Below are 27,979 nucleotides of genomic sequence, written 5' to 3' on the forward strand. Positions count from 1 at the left end.
GCGCCCACATTTTCAGACATGCATTTTACACATGGTATTAAAATGTGTCTCTTATCCGTCCACTGGGTCCACATTGTGACCAGATTTAATGGTCCTACCCTGTGTGCACATCTTTTGACAGATATTCTTTATGGATTTTAAGACACATATTGATGTCATAAGTCAATGATTTTAGACGGTGGGATAATGATGATTTCACTGTCCAGATCTGTCTAAACATGTAAGATATCCAGACACAATGCGTGCCTTACTACATCCGGAGGTGGTCAGGAAGATCTGATCACAATCAGATCACAATGCATATTTTAATAATCTACACCTGTCCAAATATGTGGGCACATTCAGAATGTGGACAAGACATGGACACGGGTGCATGTTAGTACCAGGTATAAACGGGGCCAGACAGACACCTACACAAACACAGAGATAGAAACAGGCACTTGATAAAAACAGTGCATGCACGCACGCACTGACACACACACGCGCACACCCTGTGGATTCTTCAGTGTCAGGTACAGGTGTGTGTGTGTGTGATTTACCTGTCCAGATGAAAGGCAGCGATTTCAGCATTGTGTCTCTCAAAGTCTGAGAAGTAGAAGAAGTCAGGGGGCGTCTCCTGCTCCCGGGTCTGCCTGCAGGGGAAAGGGCAGAGGTCAGGGGTTATAACATCATTCTCTTAGCCCCATACAAGAAAACAAGCTCTGGGTAGACGTTGTCCTTAGGCACAGATCTAGGATCAGCTTATCCTCCCTAAAGCCAAGTCTTAAGGCTTAGGAGGAAGATGACAACAACTGTTCTTACAGAAAAACCACTTGATTTCAAATGTGAAAAATCACATGATTTCACATGTGAAGTGTTCCAAAAATAGTTTTTTCTGAAAGGGCAATGATGTTCTTGGGATGTTTTATTTCTAGCTCACATGTTGTCTCATGTAGTTTCATGTAGTTTTAGTTGACATTTTGCATCCCTGTTGTAAAGAAAAATTCAGATGAGATCATGTTTTCACATTTGTAGTTTCATGTTATCTATCACAAGTTGCTTTTACATGTTGTCACATGTCATCATATTAACGTCACATGAGATCACATGTGAAATTCATGTGTTTTTTCTGTAAGGGTGACCTCAGATCAGTGTCAAGAGGCCAAGTTCAGCCAACTCCTATACTGAACAAAGACACACTGCCTGCCACAATACTAAGGCCCCTCTCTGGCGCTCTAACAGAGGTGAAGCCACAATTGAAGCGGTGTGGATCGTATTGTGGCTTCGTGATGGTGACTGGAGAGACTCAAGGTTAGAGAATCCACTACTGTACTTTAACTATTTCTGGAGTCCCATGATCCTCCCTGGATTCCACACACATTCTGACTGCTTAACCCTCTCACAGGGCCCAACAGACCGGACCGACCGAAGTGCAAAGAAGTCAAAGGCATTGAAGGTGAAGAAATACAAACAGACACTTTGTTACCTGTAGATTGTCAACGAGCTGACTCAGAAGTGATGTTTTTCAGAACAGACACGGTAGCAAGTTGAACTGCAGTTCATGAACTCAGGCACTCATGGAGAAAACATACCACAAGACATCCAACATCTAAGTGTAATCAGGGTATTTTGCTGACTAATAGAAGGAATGTAGCTGAGATGGGACTTTTCCATCACTGTAAAATCAATGACGTTTCTCACACATGCCTCTGTTGTTTTACATAAGCTTCAGAAGAACAAAACAAAATACCATTTCAGGAGAAATGGGTCTGCAGCCCCCTCCACATCCATACCTACTCTGCAGGCCGTATCTCATCAGCTGAGGAGAGGTAGTGAGCAGAGGAGAGGAGGATTGGAAACAGATTCTTATCTTGGCAAGGCAATGCGCTCTGCTCTCTCTCTTCCTCGTCACTCTCTCACCCTCCCTCTCTCTTTCTTCCTACCTCAAGCACTTCTCTTCGTCTCTCTATTCTCCCTTTCTTCCTCACACGCTCTCCCCCCTCATACCTCATCCTCTCTCTCTCTGTAGCCCTCAGCTGTCTGTGATTGTTTCTCCCCAGCTGTGAGGCTAACATATGCACCGACCATTAAATAACTCACCAGGAACCCTGGAACACTCCACAACGCATTCCTAACTCTCTACTAACGCTTCCTTTCCCCTCCTTCCTCCCTTCTTTACTCAGTTCTCTCTCTTTCTCTCCCCCTCTTTCTCTCCCCCTCGATCTCTCTCCCTCAATCTCTCTCCCTCAATCTCTCTCCCTCGATCTCTCTCCCTCGATCTCTCTCCCTCGATCTCTCTCCCTCGATCCTCAAAGGCCAGTCAGCCTGCAGATGATATCTTCTCCTTCCAAGAAGACTCTACAGGGACTGTTAAATTGAAACAGACTGTTTTTGCCTGATGAGAATAGCAACAGTGAAAAAGCTACTGTGTTTAGGTCTACGTAGGGTGTTTGGTTATGATCATAACTGATAGATTTACTACATTACAGAATATCTAATACATCTCAGGAATTAGAAGACACAAGTTACTGTACCAGCACAGTAGGCCTACTGGCCTTCAACACCTTTTCTTTAGGCAAACATTCAGTCCTGTGATTCAAGGTCATTCAGGCTCCTGGAAATCCAATCATACCTCACACATTCCTAATACATTATTTTCCGTGTGAGACAGAACAAAAGCTTAGATTCCATTTCTGTACAACAGAATACACACCATGTTTTCACTGTGTGAACTTATGGTCCCCTGACACTGTGTGTATGTGCCCATGCGTGTGTGTGTGTGTGTGTGTGTGTGTGTGTGTGTGTGTGTGTGTGTGTATGTGCCCATGTGTGTGTGTGTGTGTGTGTGTGTGAGTGAGAGTGTGCATGCATGATGTGTGTGTAAGTGTGTGTTCCTCCCCTCTTATTGTCTACTCCGGGGCCAGAGATGATCCGGTGTTGACACGGTTTTGTCAATGAGTGGCTCGCCCAGAGGCAGGAAGGCTGGGTAATTACTATGATACACATCTAATTCAAATGCCAATAAAGCTATCCATCTGGAGCATGGTATTACACCTCGGCCTGAAGAGAAAGATAGAGAGAGGGAGAAGGGGATTGTCAAATCAAATCAAAGTTTATTGGTCACTCTGCTGCTGAGTTTTCTGTCTTTACATACAGTACAACTGGAGCTACACACACACACACACACACACACACACACACACACACACACACACTCGTGTATGACCCTGAAGGAGGGGGTAAACACATAGTTTACACTCCAGGGTTAGACAGCTTCTTGGCAGCATGGCGGCTTGGAGGGACAGAGCAGCCAATAGGTCTGCAGTTTGTCTGCAAACACTGGAGTGTGAGAATAGTAGCCGTACGCAACAGGAAAACCATAGGCATTACTGTACACTACATCTCATACCTGACCTCTCTCACTGACAGAACAACAAAGAACAGACCAGTGGCAGAGAAGTCACATTGTCCCAAAGTCATTTTGGCAACCATAAGTGTATACTTACTGTGGGCTCCAGTAAACCGTAGATGAGATGTGGCAGAACAACTGTGTAAAGGACTTAAAGAGTAAAAGGACAAGGGCATCACTTCTCCCTAGAGGAGCATGTAAAGGCTGAGTCCACTATGTGTCATCTAGCATCTGTCAAACAGACACACAAGATGAGGAGTGTCCTTCTGGGGCCTGTTTAGTAAGGCTACCTATTCACAATGCTGCAGATAGAACATGGTGTCCTTCTGGGGCCTGTTTAGTAAGGCTACATATTCATAATACTGCAGATAGAACATGGCATGCGTAGAGTAAGTCCCTATTGTATATGTCAGAGAATCACATCTGTTCTACACAATACATTTCTATAACCTCTCTAGCTCTTGGGGGAGGTGTTGAGCTGTATTCCCAGACATACATTGAGCCCCCTGTAAACAGACACACAGCACTACAGTAGAGAGACCACAGGGACTTTGAGCCTACAGGTGAGGAGGTGGCCACTGGAGCACCAGGCCTGACGTCAGAGCTGATCACAGGAGAAAGGCAACACACATCTTGAGGGAGGGTCATTGGAAAGGTCCTCCCTAATGGCTGATGGTGACTTATCTGTCTACAAAAGCAGCGTTTGGTTTTTATGAGAGCAATGACTAAAAATATAATGCAAACATAATCATGCTGTTGCGTTGGAAACGAGGCGCCTCATTTCTAAGTGTATCTTTCCCCAAAACCACATTGGAAAACAGAGTTGAAATGGGAGAGGTTATCTAGTGTACATGACCACTATATGGTGTCCTGCTCCGCGGGCTGGTGTGTCTCATACTGATTAAATGCTCAGACAGACAATGGTGGCGTAGCGAGCAGTGCGTGTATGTACTGACTGGGTCAGAATGAGAGGAGTAGAGTAGTGAAGAGAAGAAGAGGAGGAGGAGGAGGCTGTGGCCTTGAGTGCGCTCCAGTCTGCCCCGTCTTGTTTATGTGAGGGAGAGGCAGTGTGTGGACAGGTACTCAGCTAGGCAGTAAAAATTCCACTGAGGGACTGTTAGCCAAAGCACACACCCGTGGCCTTTTTTAACAACTCCTACACAGTGGTCCAGATGTGTGTGTGTGTGTGTGTGTGTGTGTGTGTGTGTGTGTGTGTGTGTGTGTGTGTGTGTGTGTGTGTGTGTGTGTGTGTGTGTGTATATGTGCGTCTGTCTCTCTAAGAGCAGTAAAGACCCTCCAGCGCTCCTCAGTTCCCCCCTGATGCCTCAGATCCCACAGCTCAGAGGGAGAATGGTTAAAGGCTGTGGCTGTGGAGAGAGGAAGAGGCTGAAAGGAAGACTGGCTGTGGAGAGAGGAAGAGGCTGAAAGGAAGACTGGCTGTGGAGATGTCACACCCTGAACTTAGTATTCTTTGTTTTCTTTGTTATTTTGGTTAGGCCAGGGTGTGACATGGGTGATGTATGTGTTTTTGTCTCATCTAGGGTGTTTGTACTGTCTAGGGGTTTTGTATGTTTATGGGGGTGTTTCCTATCTAGGTGTTTTTGTATGTCTATGGTTGCCTAGATTGGTTCTCAATTAGAGGCAGCTGTCTATCGTTGTCTCTGATTGGGAACCATATTTAGGCAGCCATATTCTGTGGGTATTTTGTGGGTGATTGTTCCTGTTTCCAGTGTTAGTGTTCACGGTACGGGACTGTTTCGTCTTCGTTCATTTTTGTCGGTTTGTTGTTTTTGTTCATTGTTTAAGTTTACTATTAAATATGGATAATCATCACTCTGCATTTTGGTCCTCCTCTCTTTCACCCGAAGACAATCGTTACAGGAGAGAAGAAGAGGCTGAAAGGAAGGCTGGCTGTGGAGAGAAGAAGAGGCTGAATGGAAGAGGCTGGTTGAAGAGAGAAGAAGAGGCTGAATGGAAGGCTGGCTGTGGAGAGAAGAAGAGGCTGAATGGAAGACTGGCTGTGGAGAGAAGAAGAGGCTGAATGGAAGACTGGCTGTGGAGAGAGGAAGAGGCCGAAAGGAAGCCTGGCTGTGGAGAGAGGAAGAGGCCGAAAGGAAGACTGGCTGTGGAGAGAGGAAGAGGCTGAAAGGAAGACTGGCTGTGGAGAGAGGAAGAGGCTGAAAGGAAGGCTGGCTGTGGAGAGAAGAAGAGGCTGAATGGAAGGCTGGCTGTGGAGAGAAGAAGAGGCTGAATGGAAGACTGGCTGTGGAGAGAGGAAGAGGCTGAAAGGAAGAGGCTGGTTGAGGAGAGAGGAAGAGGCTGAAAGGAAGAGGCTGGTTGAGGAGAGAGGAAGAGGCTGAAAGGAAGAGGCTGGTTGAAGAGAGAGGAAGAGGCTGAAAGGAAGAGGCTGGTTGGAGAGAGGAAGAGGCTGAATGGAAGAATGGCTGTGGAGAGAGGAAGAGGCTGAATGGAAGAATGGCTGTGGAGAGAGGAAGAGGCTGAATGGAAGAATGGCTGTGGAGAGAGGAAGAGGCTGAATGGAAGACGCTGTGGAGAGAAGAGGCTGAATGGAAGACTGGCTGTGGAGAGAAGAAGAGGCTGAAAGGAAGAGGCTGGTTGAGGAGAGAGGAAGAGGCTGAGAGGAAGAGGCTGAAAGGAAGAGGCTGGTTGAGGAGAGAGGAAGAGGCTAAAAGGAAGAGGCTGGTTGAAGAGAGAGGAAGAGGCTGAAAGGAAGACTGGCTGTGGAGAGAGGAAGAGGCTGAAAGGAAGAGGCTGGTTGAGGAGAGAGGAAAAGGCTGAAAGGAAGAGGCTGGTTGAGGAGAGAGGAAGAGGCTGAAAGGAAGAGGCTGGTTGAGGAGAGAGGAAGAGGCTGAAAGGAAGAGGCTGGTTGAGGAGAGAGGAAGAGGCTGAAAGGAAGAGGCTGGTTGAAGAGAGAGGAAGAGGCTGAAAGGAAGACTGGCTGTGGAGAGAGGAAGAGGCTGAAAGGAAGACTGGCTGTGGAGAGAAGAAGAGGCTGAACGGAAGAGGCTGGTTGAAGAGAGAGGAAGAGGCTGAACGGAAGAGGCTGGTTGAAGAGAGAGGAAGAGGCTGAATGGAAGAGGCTGGTTTAATAGAGAGGAAGAGGCTGAAAGGAAGACTGGCTGTGGAGAGAAGAAGAGGCTGAACGGAAGACTGGCTGTGGAGAGAGGAAGAGGCTGAAAGGAAGAGGCTGAAAGGAAGAGGCTGAATGGAAGAGGCTGAATGGAAGAGAGAGGAAGAGGCTGAAAGGAAGACTGGCTGTGGAGAGAGGAAGAGGCTGAAAGGAATGGCTGTGGAGAGAAGAAGAGGCTGAACGGAAGAGGCTGGTTGAAGAGAGAGGAAGAGGCTGAAAGGAAGAGGCTGGTTGAAGAGAGAGGAAGAGGCTGAAAGGAAGAGGCTGGTTGAAGAGAGAGGAAGAGGCTGAAAGGAAGCAGCTGGCTGAGGAGAGGCTGTGTGTGGCTGTGGAGGGTACTGTATGGAGAGGGAGAGGCTGAAAGGAAGAGCGTGGCTTGTGGCTTTGGAGACAGCTGTTTTCTCAAGGCCCAGCGGGGGTATGTGTGTTTCACTCTCACACAGTACAGAGACTGGAGATGACAGGAGAGTCAACACGAGAAGACTGACAGGGCAGCTCTCTGCATTACCTTTTGACCCAGCTCCCTTCTAAAACACCAGGCAGTGCTTTTGTGTGTCTACTTCCTAAGCTATTTAAACAACGGGTTAAACACTAATAACTACTAGTCTGGGGGCTATTGGAGATTCTTAGACCTTGCTTGGGGGGTAATAGATGGAAATATCCCTCCCTTTGAATTAAACCACCAAACTCCTTAGAATAAACATTCAGTCAGTTACATTGCAGCCATTTCAAAAGGCCTGCGTTTATATAAAAGACCTACATGGAAATCCCTGTTTGAAACAGTTAATAGAGGGTAAATGTGTGTGGCAAGACACCATGAAATGTGTTTTTCCTCTGCAAGGCGAACACAGGAGAACTCAGAACTGCATGTCAGTGTTATTGTGTTATTGAGAGGCTTTCAAGATGACAGCAAGAGACAGCTAAGGGACTGACATATCCTGCACCTGCAAAGCAATACAGGATGAGATCTGTAATCCTACACACACACACACACACACACACACACACACACACACACACACACACACACACACACACACACACACACACACACACACAGTAGATCAACTGACGGGCATATCCTAATATCCTTCACTACAATCCTCCTCTACCTCCCCTACCAGGCCCTGTTGTAATGACATCCTGTAAATACCAAGGCAGGCAGCTACATCAACAGGCCATAAAGAGGGATCAATCATCGATACATAATCTGGGACAGATTTACCGCTCACTAGAGCTGCCGCTGACAGCCTTCCTCAATCTCCATCTCCATCCTCAACCTTTCAGATCCTCAAATCACATCACAGCCAGGGACAACAGTGAACTGGTATAGCAGCTCATCATGCCACCCACCTCCCATCTCCCTAAAGAGGCAACAGTATCTACAGATGTAGGGTCTTCATTTGATCACTATTTTATTGCTGAGAATTTTCCTGAAAAGCAGAAAATTCAAACTTGTTGTGAATTTTAGTTTTAAAAAGACTTCTCAAGTTTGTAATTTCCACTTTGAAATCTGAGACCTGATTTGTCCTAACGAAAAGTGTATCAACTCCTACAAAAATGTCCATTCATTATAGTCCACATTACAAAAAAATCACATTTCCTGGTGCTGCAGGATTAATTGGCTCAAATTGAGAGATGCACTATAAGCAGCAACAGCACTAGAATACATGACATCTCTTCTCTCTCTCAATATACAGACAGAGCTCAGGTCTATGCTGTCCTGTTCAGTGATGGCTATAACTGCATATTATTTATAGCTTTCAGTCCTGTGTATTTCAAACCTCAACATCAGCAAACCGTCCAACATAAAACAGCACACTTCAGTGTCTTACTGAAGCCTGCAATATTTCTCCGAAACTCATAATAACTCCTCTCACTCCATTTCCAGTGCATCATCATCAAAGCCACCAGGAAATTATACAGGGCTTCCATTTAATTAAAATGTATTTGATTAATAAAAAAAACTGGGCTTGAGAACGCAACTAAGCATTTAAAAAAGGCTAATAACATCCAACCCGGTGACGTAAAGAGGCAGAGTGTGGAGTGTCTCTCAGCCCAGAGATGAGGCTCCACTGTGGGGCTGGTAAAGAGAGCTGGAGGGCTTGATGGTGCTAGTTCTAACACCTAAAGGATATTATATAACTAACCCCACAGGGGATGCAGAATGAAGTGCTCATAAAAAAAAAAAACTAATTCATTATAAAAGGCGTGAAACATGAAGGTGTAGGTATTCCTGTCATTTTAAGGAATAACGCGCGTGAATAAATGATGTCGCAGAGTGAAGTGTGGAATCAACACATTGTTGTACCACTGCCTTCAAAATTAAAAGGAGTGTTGTATTAAATTGTAGGTTTCTATTTCATTTCATCATCAGGGAATAATAATCCTCTCACGGCCTGTTTTCAGGGAGATGATTTTTAGTCCACAGCACCTGGGCTTCAACTCTATTCTGATGCAGAGTTAACTACGTTCAATACATTATTTAACCAGGTTATCCTCAATGACGGGGCATTTATTTTTCAAGAGATAAGACTGCTTTTAATTCATAAAGGTGTGAAACATCGGTTTTAATTGAATTTCCGCCATACGGAATAATACACTCAAAGTACTGATTTCATCTATACACAGAGTATACTAAACATTGAGTTCCTAATATTGAGTTGCACCCCCCCCCCCTTTTGCTGTCAAAACAGCCTCAATTTGTCAGGGCATGGACTCTACAAGGTGTCAAAAGCATTCCACGGGGATGCTGGCTAAGGTTTAATATTTTCCAGGTATTTTGCAAAGGTTACATCCCGAGAATAAATCACTTTTCCTATGGTAACCCGGTATTTCCTGGAAGTGTCATTCAAAAGCACTGTAAAGCATATAAATATCTGGATTTGATTAAAGCTTTGATCAGCATGAACATTCAAACCAGATGCTATCTGAGCCTGATGAGCCATACATTAAATACATTTAATGACCCAAAGCCTAAAGAAGGCCAAATTATTTTGCTGTTATCAAATACATAGCCTATATGATTATCTACTGCACATTACGCACGGCAGAAAAACATGAAAGCCCATAGATGTTGCTAGCTATATGCTCTCTTGGGTAAATAAATGAATCTAGCTCCAGTAGGCTAATCTTTGTGTGAACTATATGACTGTACTGTGGCGCAGTGGTCTAAGGCACTGCATCTCAGTGCTAGAGGCATCACTACAGACCCTGGTTTGATTCCAGGCTGTATCACAACCGGCCGTGATTGGGAGTCCCATAGGGCGGTGCACAATTGACCCAGCATCGTCCGGGTTTGGCCGGGGTAGGCCGTCACTGTAAATAAGAATGTGTCTTAACTGACTTGCCTCGTTAAATAAAGATTAAATAAAAATATACTGTATTATATGGACTGGAATTATGCACATCGTTCAAACCATGGTAAAGCAGAAGAGAACATGTGATTCTGGTGCAGCACGTGACCTACAAAGTTACAAGTATAGGCTAGCGAATGTAATTTCGAAATATAATAGAGCCTATTTGTATAATCGGTAGGCTGACTCATATACCTTTCATAATATTTCCCCTAATGTTATTAGCCTACCGCTTCTTTCTCTGGCTGCTGTATTTAACATTCAGCAAAAAGGAGCATGCATCCCTCTTCGAATAGTCTATCGATAAAAGAAATGCTCAAAATAAATAATGTCCTTGCAAGCTATTCTAGTCTAGCTTTTCCTGCATGGGACTCCAAGAGCTAAAGGTTTTTTTTTAAGGAGAGCCCAGTTTAGCAAATGTGACTGAGTCTCCATTGTATTGAACATGGAGCTTGACATCAGATTGCGAGCGAAGGTAGAATAGCAAATGAAGAATAGCACAGGTAGAATAGCACAGGTAGAATAACACAGGTAGAATAGCACAGGTAAAATAGAGAAAGGTAGAATAGCACAGGTAAAATAGAGAAAGGTAGAATAGCACAGGTAAAATATAGAAAGGTAGAATAGCACGGGTAGAATAGAGAAAGGTAGAATAGCACAGGTAGAATAGCACAGGTAAAATAGAGAAAGGTAGAATAGCGAAGGCAGATTTGTGATGGTAGAATTGCGAAGGTAGATTTGCGATGGTAGACTTGTGAACATAGAATAGTTAATGTAGAATAGTGAAGGTAGAATAGCTACTGGTGCTGTTCTAGTTAGACCTTCTATATTGTATTGATTAATGGATTCACACTTCCATAACACCTGCTTCAACCTATCACAATGTCAAAGGTTCATTTTTTCTTGCTGAAGATCAGGTTGATTTTCAAATCAAATCAAATTGTATTGGTCATTCACATATTTAGCAGATGTTATAGCGGGCGCAGTGAAATGCTTGTGTTCCTAGCTCCAAGATTGATGTCAACAATCACCGAGCATCCATGCATCTACTTAAATGTTCAGTTTGCTTCTGTGACAATAACATAATCACCCTTTTCACATAATTGGAATTGACTATTGTTATCCCAGTTACTGCAATGCAGGATAAGGACAACCCCCACTGCTATTGTTGTTTATAATTAGAATTGCCCTCTGAGGTTTGGGTTGTAGTAAATCTCTGGGGGGGTCCGACCATGCCTCTGAAGGTAGTGTTGTTTATCTTGACTGTATTAGCTACAGTATGTACCCAAACCACATTTGGAAGTTAAGTTGAATGGAATGGTCTCTGGTCTTTGTCCCATGAGCTCATTCAGAAGGTGATTCATTTTGAAGAGCATTGCTGCCAAAACAAACACTTGATGATCAGAATCCATCTTATTATCTTGAATGGTCCTTTTTCGAAATTCAATAGCAAATCTAAAAGATAGTTGTAGGCTATACGCTTCTCAAAATAATTCACTCTCAAATTGCTTGGTGCTCTTTTTTGCATAGACTGGCTAAATCCCTCTTTTTTGAAACTCTAGCATTCAGAAAGTGGTTCTACACTGACAAAAGGTTGTTAGAGTGATCTCTGTGAAACTATAAGCTATTATCTGTTCTTAATGGACACCCACCAAGTGAGCAGGCCTTCACTTTCCTACCTCTCCCTCTGTCTCCCTCCCTCCCTCCTGCCTGCCTGCCCGCCTGCCTGCCCTCCCTCCCTCCTCAGTAGACGAGCCCTCTGTCTGATTGAGAGCTTTGAAGAGTGCTAGTTCTACTGTCAACCCTACAGTACAATAACACAGGGGCCATGGCTCTACGCTGGTTTAAACGTAAATCTACCTACTAAATCTATTTTCTCTACTCCGACGAGTCTACTTTTAACATAGTGAACTAAACTCCACTCCGTGATGAAGGACGTTCCTGATGAACTCAACCAACGGAGTGGAGCAGAGACCAGGCTTTGTGGAATTTAGCTTCGACTACACTGATTAGCCCAAGGTCAATAGTTAAAAAAGGATCATTCTGAAATGCCAACCTTGTACCTAGGTTTGTCCTCTGTAGTTGCGTGACTTTTTTGTTGTTGTTGCTGAAATCAATGCCTTTTCAATAAAATGTTAATCAAATACTGTACAACCACCGACTATTTCCTTGTTGAGATTCAATTAGCACACGCGCATTTGCGCTGTCGCCATCTTAGAGCAACAGCATTTACTGAAATGTATGGATTCGAACAAACAAAGAAAGGCACAGAACTAAGAGGCCAAACATAGGTACAAGGTTGGCATTTCAGAATAAATGGTTTGGAGTATTGATCTTGGGCGAATCGATGTAGTCGGAGCTATAGTCCACAAAGCCTGGTCTCTGCTCCACTCCGTTGGTGGAGTTCATCAGAAACTTCATTCACCACGGAGTGGAGTTTAGTCTGCTACTTTTGGCATAATAAAATATAAAAGTTATAATTTTATGTACTTACTTGTTGATGCAGGAACAATAAACAAGTATAGGAGAAGAATCAGCTACTTATGCATACTTATTGCATCAAACTATAAACAGCAAAGACTACTTTGTAGTAGCATGTTCTTCTGGCGTAGCTAAGATAATAATAATAACTTAACCACATAAACCCATCGCCTACACAATCCAGAAGTTAAACGAATGTTTCCCTTTACAGCAATTACTGCTAATTATCAGGTCTGGTATTCTCTATTATCACTCTGATCACGTAGCACATCTCTCTCTTTCTCTCGCTCTCACTCACTCACTCACTCTCTCTCTCTCTCTCTCTCTCACTCACTCTCACTCTCACCTCTCCCCCCTTGTGTGCCCACAGCATGCTTCATCTGCCCCAAAACCTTAACAGCACAGGACGATTCTGGGTACTATACATGTCCAGGGTGGGCAGGATTGAGTGTTTTATGCATTCATTATTCACGTTCCCCTCTGCCTCGGCATCGCTGGGCGGAAATCATTTCTAGGAAGGCAGCACTACCTTCTAGACGACATTAGCTACCGGGAAGGAAGAGTGTTCAGAGTGTTCTGGAGATCCCAGGCTGATGGTCGTTGTGATGAGTGGGATTTGCAATGACTGGAACCCTTGATAAAGATGAGCAAAAAAGACTGAGCTATATTGTATGCTCCAAAGTTTTTTATTATATTGTTTTATACTAATACAATTGCTCAGAAAAAGATATGGGTCAAAATTATTGGCACCCCTGTTTTCAATACGCCTTGCGAGGATACATTTTTTTTAAATGAAATTGGAGAACACATTGGGAGGAATGTTAGATCGTTCCTCCATACAGAATCTTTCCAGATCCTTGACATCAAATCAAATCCAATGTTATTTGTCACATGCGCCAAATAGTGAAATGCCAACTTACAAGCCCTTAACCATCAATCCTTTGTCTGCGCGTATGGACTGCCCTCTTCAATTCAAACCATTGCAAAATGTTGATTTTGTGGTCAATGAAACCTTTCTTTGTGGATTTTGATGTGTGCTCGGGGTTATTGTCCTGCTGGAAGATCCACTTGCGGCCAAGTTTCAGCCTCCTGGCGGCAAACAGGTTTATGACTAAAATATCCTGGTACTGTAAAGTTCATGATGCCTTAACAAGGGCCGAAGAACCAGTGGGAGCAAAATATCCCCATAACATCAAAGATGCACCCCCATATTTACCAGTAGGTATGGGGTTATTTTCTGCTCATGCTTTCTCATTTTGACGCCAAAACTCACTACTGGTGTGTGTGGCCAAAGAGATCTATTTTTGCTAATCCTTATCAACGGTGCCAATATTTTAGGACCTGACTGTAGGTTTGGAGGAGGGAGGGGAGAGGGAGACGAAGTGAGAGGAATGTTTGTGAAAAAGCGAGAAGGATTAAGAGTGAGAGAGAGAAAGAGAGTGAGAGAGAGGGGTGAGCGGGGAGAAAAATATACAGGGATTGTTCAGCTTCCTCCCTCTCAACGTGCCGCCCAGCCAATTATGTTTTAATTGTGTTGGGTAATGGATGGTTTTCCTGCACCAGGCTAATATGTGAAAATCACTACTGACCTCACTCTCTTCTCACACTACAGAGAAGCGAACAAGGCTGTCTAACACTCAGTGATAAGGTGTCCAATCAAAAATGCATCCTTTTTACTGATGGTTGAAATAATATGTTCCTTGTGTAGATACTCTAAGAAAACGAATGGTCGAAACCTCATGTCTCTTTCATAAACCCTTTGTAGGATGGCCAATATTAGAGTGACTAAATCAATGGAGGCCAGAGAGAGAAGTGCTAGAAAAGTGGTCACAAACAGGAAAATAGCATTGCGTCAGCTAGGCTGGATACTATGTAAGAATTAAGGCAAACCGACAGGCTCACCGTTGAACTCGTCATCTTTGTTCTCGAATCTGGAGGACATAAAACAATACAGAGGTAAGATAGATATCGATTTTGAGACATGACATGTAGTATTTTTATATTTTAGTATACGAGTTTCATTTAATGCGAAATTCCTGTTATTTTTAGAAGATTTCTCTGAAAACCAAGCGGATCTCTGAAATGTCAACGGAGCACAAAGCTTACTGCAAGCTTTCATTTTCAAGCCTTTTTACATTTGATTCAGCTCATGGCGTGTTAATTTAGCTTCTTGCGACCCGCGGAAACAACGTTGCTGATAACCACAACATGTAAAATCCTCAAAAGTCACTGCGAGAAGCGGCACCGCTCTGTCTACAGAGCACGGTGCTTATTGTCAGATGTATTAGGTTACGAAATCAGATGTTTTGGTTATAATTTGAATGATATGTTAGAGAAAGACCCAACTGAACAATTCAGAACATTCAGAATCATATTTGTCTTCGTAAAATGTATTTTATAGCATAAGGAAGTGAAATTACATCACCAAAGCGTGTTTTCACCCACTCTGGGCAGAGTAGGTGGACACCCTACATTGATGCTCCACATCACATGTCAAACTCATTTCACATTGGGCGAGTGTCTGTGAGTTTTCACTCCACCCTTGCACTTCATTGATGAATTAAGGTCACGTATTATGTTCTACCTGATAATGAAATACACCCACCTGGTGTCCCAGGTCCAAATCAATCTCTGATTAGAGGGGAATAATGAAAAAAAGCAGTGGAACTGGCTTCGAGATCCAGAATTTAATTTGAAGGCTTTACAGTGATGATATGACATAAACAACAGGTGCTTCTTCCTGTAAGAGGCTGGATCCTATTGTTTCAAGGGGGAATGGAGGAGAAAACAATTAGAACGATGCAGCCTTGTACTTCCTGTAGTTCAAGTGGTAGAAATGAGATACATCTAAGGGGATGGAAAGTGTATGAACAGCGACTCTCTGCTAGGCCAGCTAGACTACACATACTATATACAGGGGCATTTTAACACAAGCTTAGGATGAGTAACTGTCTGGAACCGATCTGTTCCATTCCTCTCAGCTGGGGTCTGATGGGTTTAGCTATGTCTGGAGAGCAGAGGGAGAATCTCCTGAGAGAGAAGAGGAGCGGCAGAGGATGAGAGGAGAGGAGAAGAAAGGAAAATGTAGGCATGAGAGCTAAGCTGCAGAGAGGAGCACAACTCTACTGAGTGGTGGGATGATTCTCTAAGGGCATTCTGAGGGCCAGGGAGGGGGTTGGTTAATGGGATAACTTGGGAGCTGCCAATAGAAGAACCATCATTTGTGCCATTTGAGTGGAGCCCTCAGTCATACAGCCATCCAGGCCTCCTTTGTGAATACACACGCACACACTTCAACTGGCTATTCCGGGCAGGCGGTTAATGATGACACAGTCATAATGTCAGAGTGCCAGGGGCAGTCCATTCCTTCAGATTACACAGCTCTGCTTGGCCTGGCTTAATGGACGGAGCCAGAGACAGACAGACACACTGTCTGTGTCGAGGGACAGAGGCAAAATGTATCTTCGTAGCAGCTGCGTGGGCCAGTCACACACACGCCAAGGCTGAGGTCAATTCATACCGTGACAAAATGGCATTTATTTTCTATGACTTCTCAGTAAACTGATGAGTAGAAGCTATTTTTAATTTGACATTTTCTAAAAACCACTTCCTGAATTGACTGCCTTCAATTAAAATTGATCCCAGCCCCGATGCACGCACACACAAGCGCACGGTCATGTAGTGCATTGACACATAGTGCAAAATGTTGTTGGACAATACTAGCTCACACATGCTGCCCTTGTCCTCCAGTCCATAAACCAGCTCAGTCAGAGAGTAAATGAACTTCCAGACAGACTCAGTGAGCTCAGGAGAATCATATTGCATCTGTGAACATGTGAAAGTAATTCAGCAGAGATGGAAGAGGGAGAAAAGAACGAGGAATTGTGAACTCGTGGCACTAGTCTTCCCTTGTCATTTGGGATGATGAGAACTGTTACACACACACACTAACACACGCACACAGACAGAGACAAAGCTAAACTTCCGCTTCCAGTGAGCTTCCGTTGTAAATTGCAGTTTGATGAGTGTCTCCAGTGCTAGGCTACCCCTGGGGATCCTGCCTGGCCAAGCTGGAGGAAGTACTGACCATCATCCTCTAGCACAGTTGACACAGTTCAGATCCTGCTTTACACTACTGCACTAAGACCCATAGTTCCACCAGGGTTCACACAGTTCAGAAGAACCTAGTAACCTACAGTGGTAGCATTGTATCAACAATGGTGCTACTTATTAATATCTTACTTAAGACCCCTGTGGATTTATAATGTTGTGCTGTTATTATTTCTATTAATATGATCTATTATTGTGATTATTGATTTTTTTCTGACTGTTTTCCATGTTATTTGGTAAGTTCTCTGAAAAAGCACCCTCATTGATATGCAATAAACATTCACTTAAAATGAACCCTTGTCACGCCCTGACCTTAGAGATCCTTTTTATGTCTCTATTTGGTTTGGTCAGTGTGTGATATGGGGTGGGTATTCTATGTTCTATTATTTGTATTTCTATGTTTTGGCACGGTTAGGGTTTTCAATCAGGGACAGCTGTCTATCGTTGTCTCTGATTGAGAACCCTACTTAGGTAGCCCTTTTTCCACCTGTCTTTGTGGGAAGTTGACTTTTGTTTATGGTACAGAGCCTGTAGCGTCACAGTTTGTTTTGTAGTGTTTATTGTCTTGTTCGGCGTCTTCTCTAAATAAAATAATATGTGTGTTCACCACACTGCACCTTGGTCCAGTTCCTTCAACAGCCATGACAACCCTACAAATAGCAGTGTTGGGTGATTTGAAAAGCCATAGTCAGTCAATAAATAATATAATAATACTCAAAGTAGCACTTTGAATGTGTTAGTGAAGGTTTGGCTGCACTGAATTATGTTATCATTGGACTGCCCATATTTCCCTCCGGCCTACGCCAATTGGCGGCCAATGGTTTGCCTTAGGAAGCAAAGGTGAGTCAGGGAGATGGTCTGACGGGGGAGGTTTTAGTGGTGGAATATTAGGACAATTGGAGGTTTACAAAGTTGCAGCTACAGTATGTTTAACAGTGAATATTATGGTACAGCTATATGGACACAATCATCATGGTGCTTTTTAATGGTAATATTGGATGTGGTAAGTATAATTGAAACTTGGGTATCATTATGGTAAGTGGGGAAATAAGTATAGCAAGATAAAATTGTAATGGCTAAAAGAGAGAATATGTATATTGTTTACAGGAAAATCATTCTACAAATATAGATGAGGTTGGGTGGGAAAAAGACTGGGAGGGAGAAATATATTTTTGTCATGGGCAAAGAAACTCAAAAAGGGTGATTATACTAATTAATAACTTTGATCTGGTTGTGCAAACTGTGCAAACAGATCCTCAAGGAAGATGGATTCTTTTAAATATGCTACTGCACCAAAAACAGATTTGGCTAATTAATCTTCAGCATATGGGTCAAATAATGATGATCCACACTCCTTTGAAAATATCTATAATAATCTATTGAGCTCACAAGCAACGCATTAATCTATTATTATGGTGGGAATAAGTTAAGTACCTCAATGGATCGTAAAGGAAATCACACTACAAACTATCCCCTGCAAGCACTTAAGGAGATCACGAATATCATGGATACATTAAAACTAGTGGATATATGGAGGCTGAAAACCCCTGACGTAGTGAGATATACATGGAGGAGGCTTCATCAAGCTAGCTGTCTTGATTACTTCCTAGTCTCATTCTTGCTGGTATCAAAAGTTTACAAAAATAATTAATAGGAGACTGAATGCGATCGGACCCCCATTGTCACGCCCTGACCTTAGAGATACTTTTTTATGTATCTTTTTGGTTTGGTCAGGGTGGGCATTCTATGTCCTTGATTTCTATGATTTGTGTTTCTATGTGTTGGCCGGGTATGGTTCTCAATCAGGGACAGCTGTCTATCGTTGTCTCTGATTGGGAAGCATACTTAGGTAGCCCCTTTTCCCCTCCTTTCAGTGTGGGTAGTTATCTTTGTTAGTGGCACTATAGCCCTAGTAAGCGTCACGGTTGTTGTTATTTCTTGTTTTGTTGGTGACATTTACCAAATAAAAGAAAATGGACGTTCACAAAGCTGCACCTTGGTCTACTTCCAACGACACCCGTGACAACCATCTAATTATCCATATAACTCTTACAGAATTTCCACGTGGATGGGGATATTGGAAATTTAATCAAAGCCTTTTGGATGACAATTTGTTCTTAACTAAGACAATATAATTAATTACTTCTTCCTGCATAACATAGGTACAGCAGATCCCCTTATATGGGACACTTTTAAATGTACTTTTAGATGCCATTCAATACAATACTCATTAAAATAAAATCAGTTTAGGTCAAAAGATGAGACTAATAAAGGAAATGGAGGAAGTAACAGCGCAGGTAGATGGTAATGGGAATTGTACTATAGAGGCACAATCGGTTTGAGGAAAAACAAAAAGAATTGGAGGTACTTATTCAAGAATTATCAAGTGTAATGTATTACAAAAATAAAACTAATTGGATTGAAAATGGTTAAAAAAGCACATTTTTCTTGAATCTTCAACATAAAAATGCTACCAAAAATAATTTACAGATATTCGTGAAGGAGTCATCCATGATTCACCAAATTATATTTTGAAAGAGGAAGACAAATATTTGAAGCATATATTTTATTTTCAGTCTCCTCCATTTCCACTAAATGGTGTTAACTGTAAGGATTTCTTTCCTAATAATAATAATGTAAAATTAACACATTTACAGAAAGACCTGTGTGAAGGCCAACTTAAAGAATATATTTTTGAGGCAATTAAATATTTTCAGTCTGGAATGGGATACCAGTAGAGGTATAGCAGACCTTTTTTGATGTACTCAAAGATCCATTATTAGCATGTTTTAATTACTCCTATAAAAATGGTTGACTTTCAGGTATTCAACAAGAAGGTCTGATTTCATAACTACTGAGTATAAAGATCCAGTCCATTGTGAATCCTGGAGAAATACATAGAATAAAATAGGTTTTACCAGTGTCACGACTTCCGCCGAAGTTGGTGCCTCTCCTTGTTCGGGCGAGGTTCGGAGGTCGTCGTCACCGGCTTTCTAGCTGCCACCGATCTACGTTTCTTTTTCTATTTGTTTTGTCTTGATTGTATACACATGGTTCCCATTACGTTATAATTATTTTCCCTATTTAACCCTCTGGTTCCCGTTATGTTTTGTGCGTGAATGTTCCTTGTTGAATGTTATTAGACTGCTGTGTTATGGTGTGTTTTACCTGCGTGGAATTTTATGGTTGTTTCATTTTGAGTAAAGTACGTTATTTGACTCAGTTCTGTGTCCTGCGCCTGACTCCGTCCTCACCGCTGCATTCTGACACTTGACAACCAGATATTGTTCATCCTGATCAGACAGGTTTTTTACATGGATGACATATTGGAGATAATATACAAAAATGATTTTAAACAATTTAGCATTATGAAACATCACAACAACATGAAGCAATCACAGCTTCAGGAATGGTCAAAAAATCACAACATTCACTTAAAATGAACCTTACAAATGGCAGTGTTGGGTGATTTGGAAAGCCATAGTCAGTCAACAAATAATATAATACTCGTAGGAAAGGTTTTCATCTTTAGAAAGGTTCAAAATGTATGTAAAACATCACAGTGCAATTGAAAAATATATGGCACATGGAAACCAAACGAGGGTGGTCTGTGGTGATAGGTGGGATGGGCTGAGAGTGGCTGAGGGGTGGTCTATGGTGATAGGTGGGATGGGCTGAGAGGCTGAGGGGTGGTCTATGGTGATAGGTGGGATGGGCTGAGAGGCTGAGGGGTGGTCTATGGTGATAAGTGGGATGGGCTGAGAGGCTGAGGGGTGGTCTATGGTGATAGGTGGGATGGGCTGAGAGGCTGAGGGGTGGTCTATGGTGATAGGTGGGATGGGCTGAGAGGCTGAGGGGTGGTCTATGGTGATAGGTGGGATGGGCTGCGAGAGGCTGAGGGGTGGTCTATGGTGATAGGTGGGATGGGCTGAGAGAGGCTGAGGGGTGGTCTGGTGATAGGTGGGATGGGCTGTGAGTGGCTGAGGGGTGGTCTGGGGTGGGATTAGAGAGTTTCTGTTTGGTAATGTATTATTGTTATGTGATTGCTTTATATAAAAGTACCATATATGTCAAATGTGTATGCAAAGTGTGTATATGTAGCAGAAAATCTGTAGGTTTCATTTCAGAATATAGTAGGGACCTATTCTCCATTGTTTTATAAGTAAAGAAATAATGTAACTATTTGGATGGCTGAAATGTGATCATCCAGACCTTCCTGGCTATGAGAGCCTTTTAAAGCATGGTTTATGCAGGGAAATCCCAGGTGCAGACTGCAGAGAGCAGAGACTTCCCAAGTTACAAGTGTGTAGCGTTGAGAAAGGCAAGACATGTTCTTGAGTTTCACATGAACTGGACTTGGCAGCCTGCTAAGTGGCAGGGTGCCAAGTGCATCTCCTACAGCAGCAATACATACACACCTTAACATACACATCTCTGTACTTACAGACTGCTATCGATTGCATTTCCCTCCAAATCAAATCAAATGTATTTATATAGCCCTTCGTACATTAGCTGATATCTCAAAGTGATGTACAGAAACCCAGCCTAAAACCCCAAACAGCAGTGCAGGTGTATAAGCACCTGCCGAATGTCCATTCTCCTTTACGTGTAATCTTAGACCCTGTTTTAATGGACTGTATGGATTTCCCAGCAGAAGCCCCTTTGTAACCCCTTGCCTGACATCCCACTAGTCAGTTAGCCAGTCCCAGTACAGAATAGACAATAGCCAGGAGCAGAGTGGGACTCCAACACACAGTCCTCTGTCTGTCTGATCCTATAGGAGCCCTGAGGTAAAAGAAGAGAAAAAAGGAGGGAGGTGAACGGAGAGAGAGAAAGGAGATCACAGATCCAGTTTCTGGAAGCCCCCCGAGTCAGTCCTGATAGCTGGGCTGACCCTATTCATTCATTACGGACACTCTACTCTAGCTACATATAGTGTGTGTGTGTGTGTGTGTGTGTGTGATTTCTTGCGAGCGTGTATTTGTGCATGACTGTGATTGTGGAGTGAGTGGGGTATGGCTTAGGACTCAGTCATTCCTCCTGTTGTCTTTCACGTTAGCATTAGTGCCGTGAGAGGAATCAAAACAGATTCTGTATCTGTATAGACTGTATAGCCGGTGCGTTTTGGACTTCTAACCCATTTTAACCATTGTGTGTCTGAGATACAGACTTATGGGTTGCCTATTTCCTCTGCATCCGTAGATACTGACCACTAGTCTGTGTGATTAACGGAGGCTGAAGTAGAGCAGTGTTTGTGAAACAAGGGCGGATCCCGAAGGGGCCCAGGGCCTGGGTCTTTTTTACAAAAACGCCTGTAGAGTCCGAATGGTTTGAGCTACTAACTATTAAAGCTATCTATGACAAGATGAGACTCTCACGAACATGCACAGTCTGCTCTATGATTCTCACAAGCTACACAAGCATTGTTAGAAGGTAAGTGGTTCGTCTACTTAGAAAATCATTGGAAATCCCAGGACATAGTGTCTATAATACTGTAATAAACTCATAGTTGCTGTCACAAACTTCACACAGTTGTCACTGACTAGTTTGATAATCATTTCCCAGTGAGCAAACAAACAGACTTTTTGTTGATGTTGACAATTGTCAATAAACCGGAAAATGGTAAAACACTTCAATGTGAGGCTAAATATAAGGTCTGGGCATACAGATAAATGACAGTCGGATAAATAAAATGACAATTTTTGCTGCAATCTCGGGACTGATAGGGTTAATGCCGGCCCATATTCACTGCCCCTTGATGTTAGCCTAAAGCAGGGATGAATCATCCACTAAAACAGTCAGGAAACATCTGAAATATCTTCTTCCATATTTCGTAGATGTCCAATGATTCATCACAAAGAAACAAAGAAATGGAAAAAACTGTTCAATACAGAGCTAATATGTTCAAAGCCCCTAGCCCCTAGGTCAGGAATGAGACAGAGACAGACACTGAACAATACTATATCACAAGGGCTTTTACAGCCAACAATACAAAATACAGTGGCAAGAAAAAATATGTGAACCCTTTGGAATTACCTAAATTGGTCATACAATTTGAGCTGATCTTCATCTTAGTCACAACAATAGACAAACACAGTCTGCTTAAACTAATATCACACAAACAATTCTACGTTTTCGTGTCTTTATTGAACACACCGTGTAAACATTCACAGTGCAGGGTGGGAAAAGTATGTGAACCCTTGGTTTTAATAACTTGTTGATCCTCCTTTGGCAGCAATAACCTCAACCTGTACTTGTGGATCAGACCTGGCCAGGAGGAATTTTGGACCATTCCTCATTACAAAACTGTTTCAGTTCAGCAATATTCTTGGGATGCCTGGTGTGAATCGCTCTCTTGAGGTCATGCCACAGCATCTCAATCGGGTTGAGGTCAGGACTGACTGGGCCACTCCAGAAGGCGTATTTTCTTCTGTTGAAGCCATTCTGTTGTTGATTTACTTCTGTGTTTTGGGTCGTTGTCCTGTTGCATCACCCAACTTCTGTTGAGCTTCAATTGGTGGACAGATAGCCTTACATTCTGCAAAATGTCTTGATAAACTTGGGAATACATTTTTCCGTTGATGATAGCAAGCTGTCCAGGCCCTGAGGCAGCGAAGCAGCTTCAAAGCATGATGCTCCCATCACCATACTTTACATTTGGGATGAGGTTTTGATGTTGCTGTGCTGTGCCTTTTTTTTCCACACATAGTGTTGTGTGTTCCTTCCAAACAACTCAACTTTAGTTTCATCTGTCCACAGAATATTTTGCCAGTAGCGCTGTGAAACATCCAGATGCTCTTTTGCGAATCTCAGACGTGCAGCAATGTTTTGTTTGGACAGCAGTGGCTTCTTCTGTGGTGTCCTCCCATGAACACATTCTTGTTTAGTGTTTTACGTAGAGTAGACTCGTCAACAGAGATGTTAGAATGTTCCAGAGATTTCTTTAAGTCTTTAGCTGACACTCTAAGATTCTTCTTAACGTCATTGAGCATTCTGCGTTGTACTCTTGTAGTCATCTTTGCAGGACGACAACTCCTATGGGAGAATAGCAACAGTGCTGAACTTTCTCAATTTATATACAATTTGTCTTACCATGGACTGATGAACATCAAGGCTTTTAGAGATACTTTTGTAACCCTTTCTAGCTTTATTCAAGTCAACAATTCTTAATCTTGGGTCTTCTGAGATCTCTTTTGTTAGAGGCATGGTTCACATCAGGCAATGCTTCTTGTGAATAGCAAACTCACATTTTGTGAGTGTTTTTTTTTTTACGGCTGCTCTAACCAACATCTAACCAACATCTAACCAACATCTCCAATCTCGTCTCAATGATTGTACTCCAGGTTAGCTGACTCCTGACTCCAATTAGCTTTTGGAGAAATCATTAGCTTAGAGGTTCACATACTTTTTTCTAACCTACACTGTGAATGTTTAAACGATGTATTCAATATAGACCAGAAAAATACATTCATTTGTGTGTTATTAGTTTAAGCAGACTGGGTTTGTCTGTTGTTGTGACTTAGATGAAGATCAGATCTCATTTTATGACCAATTTATGCAGAAATCCAGATAATTCCAAAGGGTTCACATACTTTTTCTTGCCACTGTAAGTGGAGTGAAATTAGTTCCAATTAAAGGTAACCACTGACTCACACATCATCTGTTACTGTCTGATGCTCCGTAAAACTCCATTCAAGTGTCCCACCCAATGACACGACTAGCTTCAGTACAACTCACAATCCCTATCCCATAATCTGGAGGTTGAATTGGGCCGTTTATGGGTGATGAGTCACATTTGAGGTTCATATTTTTTGTCGACGTGGGAGCACGATCTAATTTGAGATGCCACACAAGGCAAGGTTTAACCAACCCTGCTGAAATGACATTAAACCAACCCGTTAAACCCTGCCCTGAAACATCATGTATAAATAGAAAGGTTTGTCTCAGTAGTGAAACGTAGTCTGGTTCGAGGTGCGTTCAAAATGGCACCCTATTCAGACCGAGCTCTGGTCAAAAGAACTGAACAAATATAAACGCAGCATGCAACAGTTTCAAATATTTTAGAGTTACAGTTTAAATGAAGAAAATCTGTAATTGAAATGAATTCATTAGGCCATAATCTATGGATTTCACATGACTGGGAATACAGATGACTGTTGGGCACAGATATAGTACTTTAAAAAAAAGAGGTAGAGGCGTAGATCAGTATCTTGTGTCTCATGCAGCGCGACATCTCCTTCGCATAGAGTTGATCAAGCTGTTGATTGTGGCCTGTGGAATGTTGTCCCACTCCTCTTCAATGACTGTGCTTAGTTGCTGGATATTGGTGGGAACTGGAACACGCTTTTTATTTTTTTATTTTACCTTTATTTAACTAGGCAAGTCAGTTAAGAACAAATTCTTATTTTCAATGACGGCCTAGGAACAGCCTGTTCAGGGGCAGAACAACAGATTTGTACCTTGTCAGCTCGGAGATATGAACTTGCAACCTTTCGGTTACTAGTCCAACGCTCTAACCACTAGGCTACCCTGCCGCCCCAGCATGTTGATCCAGAGCATCCCAAACATGCTCAATGGGTGACATGTTTGGTGAGTATGCAGGCCATGGAAGAACTGGGACATTTTCAGCAACCAGGAATTGTGTACAGATCCTAGCGACATGGGGCCGTGCATTACCGTGCTGAAAAATGAGGTGATAGCGGTGGATGAATGGCACGGCAACAGGCCTCAGGATCTTGTCATAGTATCTCTGTGCAGTCAAATTGCCATTGATGAAATGCAATTGTGTCCATTGTCAATAGCTTATGCCTGCCCATACCATAACCCCACCACCACCATGGGGTACTCTGTTCACAACGTTAACATCAGCAAACAGCTCGCCCACACGACGCCATACACACTGTCTGTCATCTGCTTGGTACAGTTGAAACCGGGATTCATCCGTGAAGAGCACACTTCTCCAGTGTGCCAGTGGCCATCGAAGGTGAGCATTTGCCCACTGAAGTCAGTTACGACGCCGAACTGCAGTCAGGTTAAGAATCTGGTGAGGACGACAAGCACGCAGATGACATTTCTTTGTTTGTGCAAACCCACAGTTTCATCAACTGTCCGGGTGGGTGGTCTCAATCATGCAGGTGAAAAAAGCCGGATGTGTAGGTCCTGGGCTGGCGTGGTTACACGTAGTCTGTGGTTGCCAGTTGGACATACTGCCATGTTTTTTTTAAACTAGGTTGGAGGTGGCTTATGGTAGAGAAATTAACATTAATTCTCTGGCAACAGCTCTGGTGGACATTCCTGCAATCAGCATGCCAATTGCACGCTGCCTCAAAACTTGAGACATACAGTGCCTTGCGAAAGTATTCGGCCCCCTTGAACTTTGCGACCTTTTGCCACATTTCAGGCTTCAAACATAAAGATATAAAACTGTATTTTTTTGTGAAGAATCAACAACAAGTGGGACACAATCATGAAGTGGAACTACATTTATTGGATATTTCAAACTTTTTTAACAAATCAAAAACTGAAAATTGGGCGTGCAAAATTATTCAGCCCCCTTAAGTTAATACTTTGTAGCGCCACCTTTTGCTGCGATTACAGCTGTAAGTCGCTTGGGGTATGTCTCTATCAGTTTTTCATATCGAGAGACTGACATTTTTTCCCATTCCTCCTTGCAAAACAGCTCGAGCTCAGTGAGGTTGGATGGAGAGCATTTGTGAACAGCAGTTTTCAGTTCTTTCCACAGATTCTCGATTGGATTCAGGTCTGGACTTTGACTTGGCCATTCTAACACCTGGATATGTTTATTTTTGAACCATTCCATTGTAGATTTTGCTTTATGTTTTGGATCATTGTCTTGGTGGAAGACAAATCTCCGTCCCAGTCTCAGGTCTTTTGCAGACTCCATCAGGTTTTCTTCCAGAATGGTCCTGTATTTGGCTCCATCCATCTTCCCATCAATTTTAACCATCTTCCCTGTCCCTGCTGAAGAAAAGCAGGCCCAAACCATGATGCTGCCACCACCATGTTTGACAGTGGGGATGGTGTGTTCAGGGTGATGAGCTGTGTTGCTTTTACGCCAAACATAACGTTTTGCATTGTTGCCAAAAAGTTCAATTTTGGTTTCATCTGACCAGAGCACCTTCTTCCACATGTTTGGTGTGTCTCCCAGGTGGCTTGTGGCAAACTTTAAACAACACTTTTTATGGATATCTTTAAGAAATGGCTTTCTTCTTGCCACTCTTCCATAAAGGCCAGATTTGTGCAATATACGACTGATTGTTGTCCTATGGACAGAGTCTCCCACCTCAGCTGTAGATCTCTGCAGTTCATCCAGAGTGATCATGGGCCTCTTGGCTCCATCTCTGATCAGTCTTCTCCTTGTATGAGCTGAAAGTTTAGAGGGACGGCCAGGTCTTGGTAGATTTGCAGTGGTCTGATACTCCTTCCATTTCAATATTATCGCTTGCACAGTGCTCCTTGGGATGTTTAAAGCTTGGGAAATCTTTTTGTATCCAAATTCGGCTTTAAACTTCTTCACAACAGTATCTCGGACCTGCCTGGTGTGTTCCTTGTTCTTCATGATGCTCTCTGCGCTTTTGACGGACCTCTGACACTATCACAGTGCAGGTGCATTTATACGGAGACTTGATTACACACAGGTGGATTGTATTTATCATCATTAGTCATTTAGGTCAACATTGGATCATTCAGAGATCCTCACTGAACTTCTGGAGAGAGTTTGCTGCACTGAAAGTAAAGGGGCTGAATAATTTTGCACGCCCAATTTTTCAGTTTTTTATTTGTTAAAAAAGTTTGAAATATCCAATAAATGTCGTTCCACTTCATGATTGTGTCCCACTTGTTGTTGATTCTTCACAAAAAAATACAGTTTTATATCTTTATGTTTGAAGCCTGAAATGTGGCAAAAGGTCACAAAGTTCAAGGGGGCCGAATACTTTCGCAAGGCACTGTATGTGGCATTGTGTTATGACAAAACTGCACATTTTAGAGTGGCCATTCATTGTTCCCAGCACAAGGTGCACCTGTGTAATGATCATGCTGTTTAATTAGGTTCTTGATATGCCATACCTGTCAGATGGATGGATTATCTTGGCAAAGGAGAAATTCTCACTTACAGGGATGCAAACAAATTTGTGCACACAATTTGAGAGAAATACACTTTTTTTGAGTATGGGATCTTTGATTTCAGCTTATGAAACATGGGACCAACACTCGTTTATATTTTTGTTCAGTATACACTATTGTTCAAAAGTTTGGGTCACTTAGAAATGTCCTTGTTTTTGAAAGAAAAGCAAAGTTTTTCTCCATTAAAATAACATCAAATTGATCAGAAATACAGTGTAGACATTGTTAATGTTGTAAATGACTATTGTAGCTGGAAACGGCAGATTTTTTTATGGAATATCTACATAGGCGTCCAGAGGCCCATTATCAGCAACCATCACTCCTGTGTTCCAATGGCACGCTGTGTTA

At 42.7% G+C, this 27,979-nt stretch overlaps 1 protein-coding gene across 1 annotated transcript in view; it reads right to left on the minus strand.

Annotated features, from left to right (window-relative positions):
- LOC139376736 (FAM20C golgi associated secretory pathway kinase b) overlaps positions 1–27,979 on the minus strand; it is a 75,597-nt gene that overhangs the window by 11,966 nt on the left and 35,652 nt on the right. The window contains exon 4 of the mRNA XM_071119626.1: positions 540–632. Within this exon, the coding sequence (XP_070975727.1) occupies positions 540–632 (93 nt within the window). The remainder of the gene's footprint in view (positions 1–539; positions 633–27,979) is intronic.

This window comes from Oncorhynchus clarkii, chromosome 20 (assembly GCF_045791955.1).
Source record: "Oncorhynchus clarkii lewisi isolate Uvic-CL-2024 chromosome 20, UVic_Ocla_1.0, whole genome shotgun sequence".
NCBI classification, from domain to species: Eukaryota; Metazoa; Chordata; class Actinopteri; order Salmoniformes; family Salmonidae; genus Oncorhynchus; species Oncorhynchus clarkii.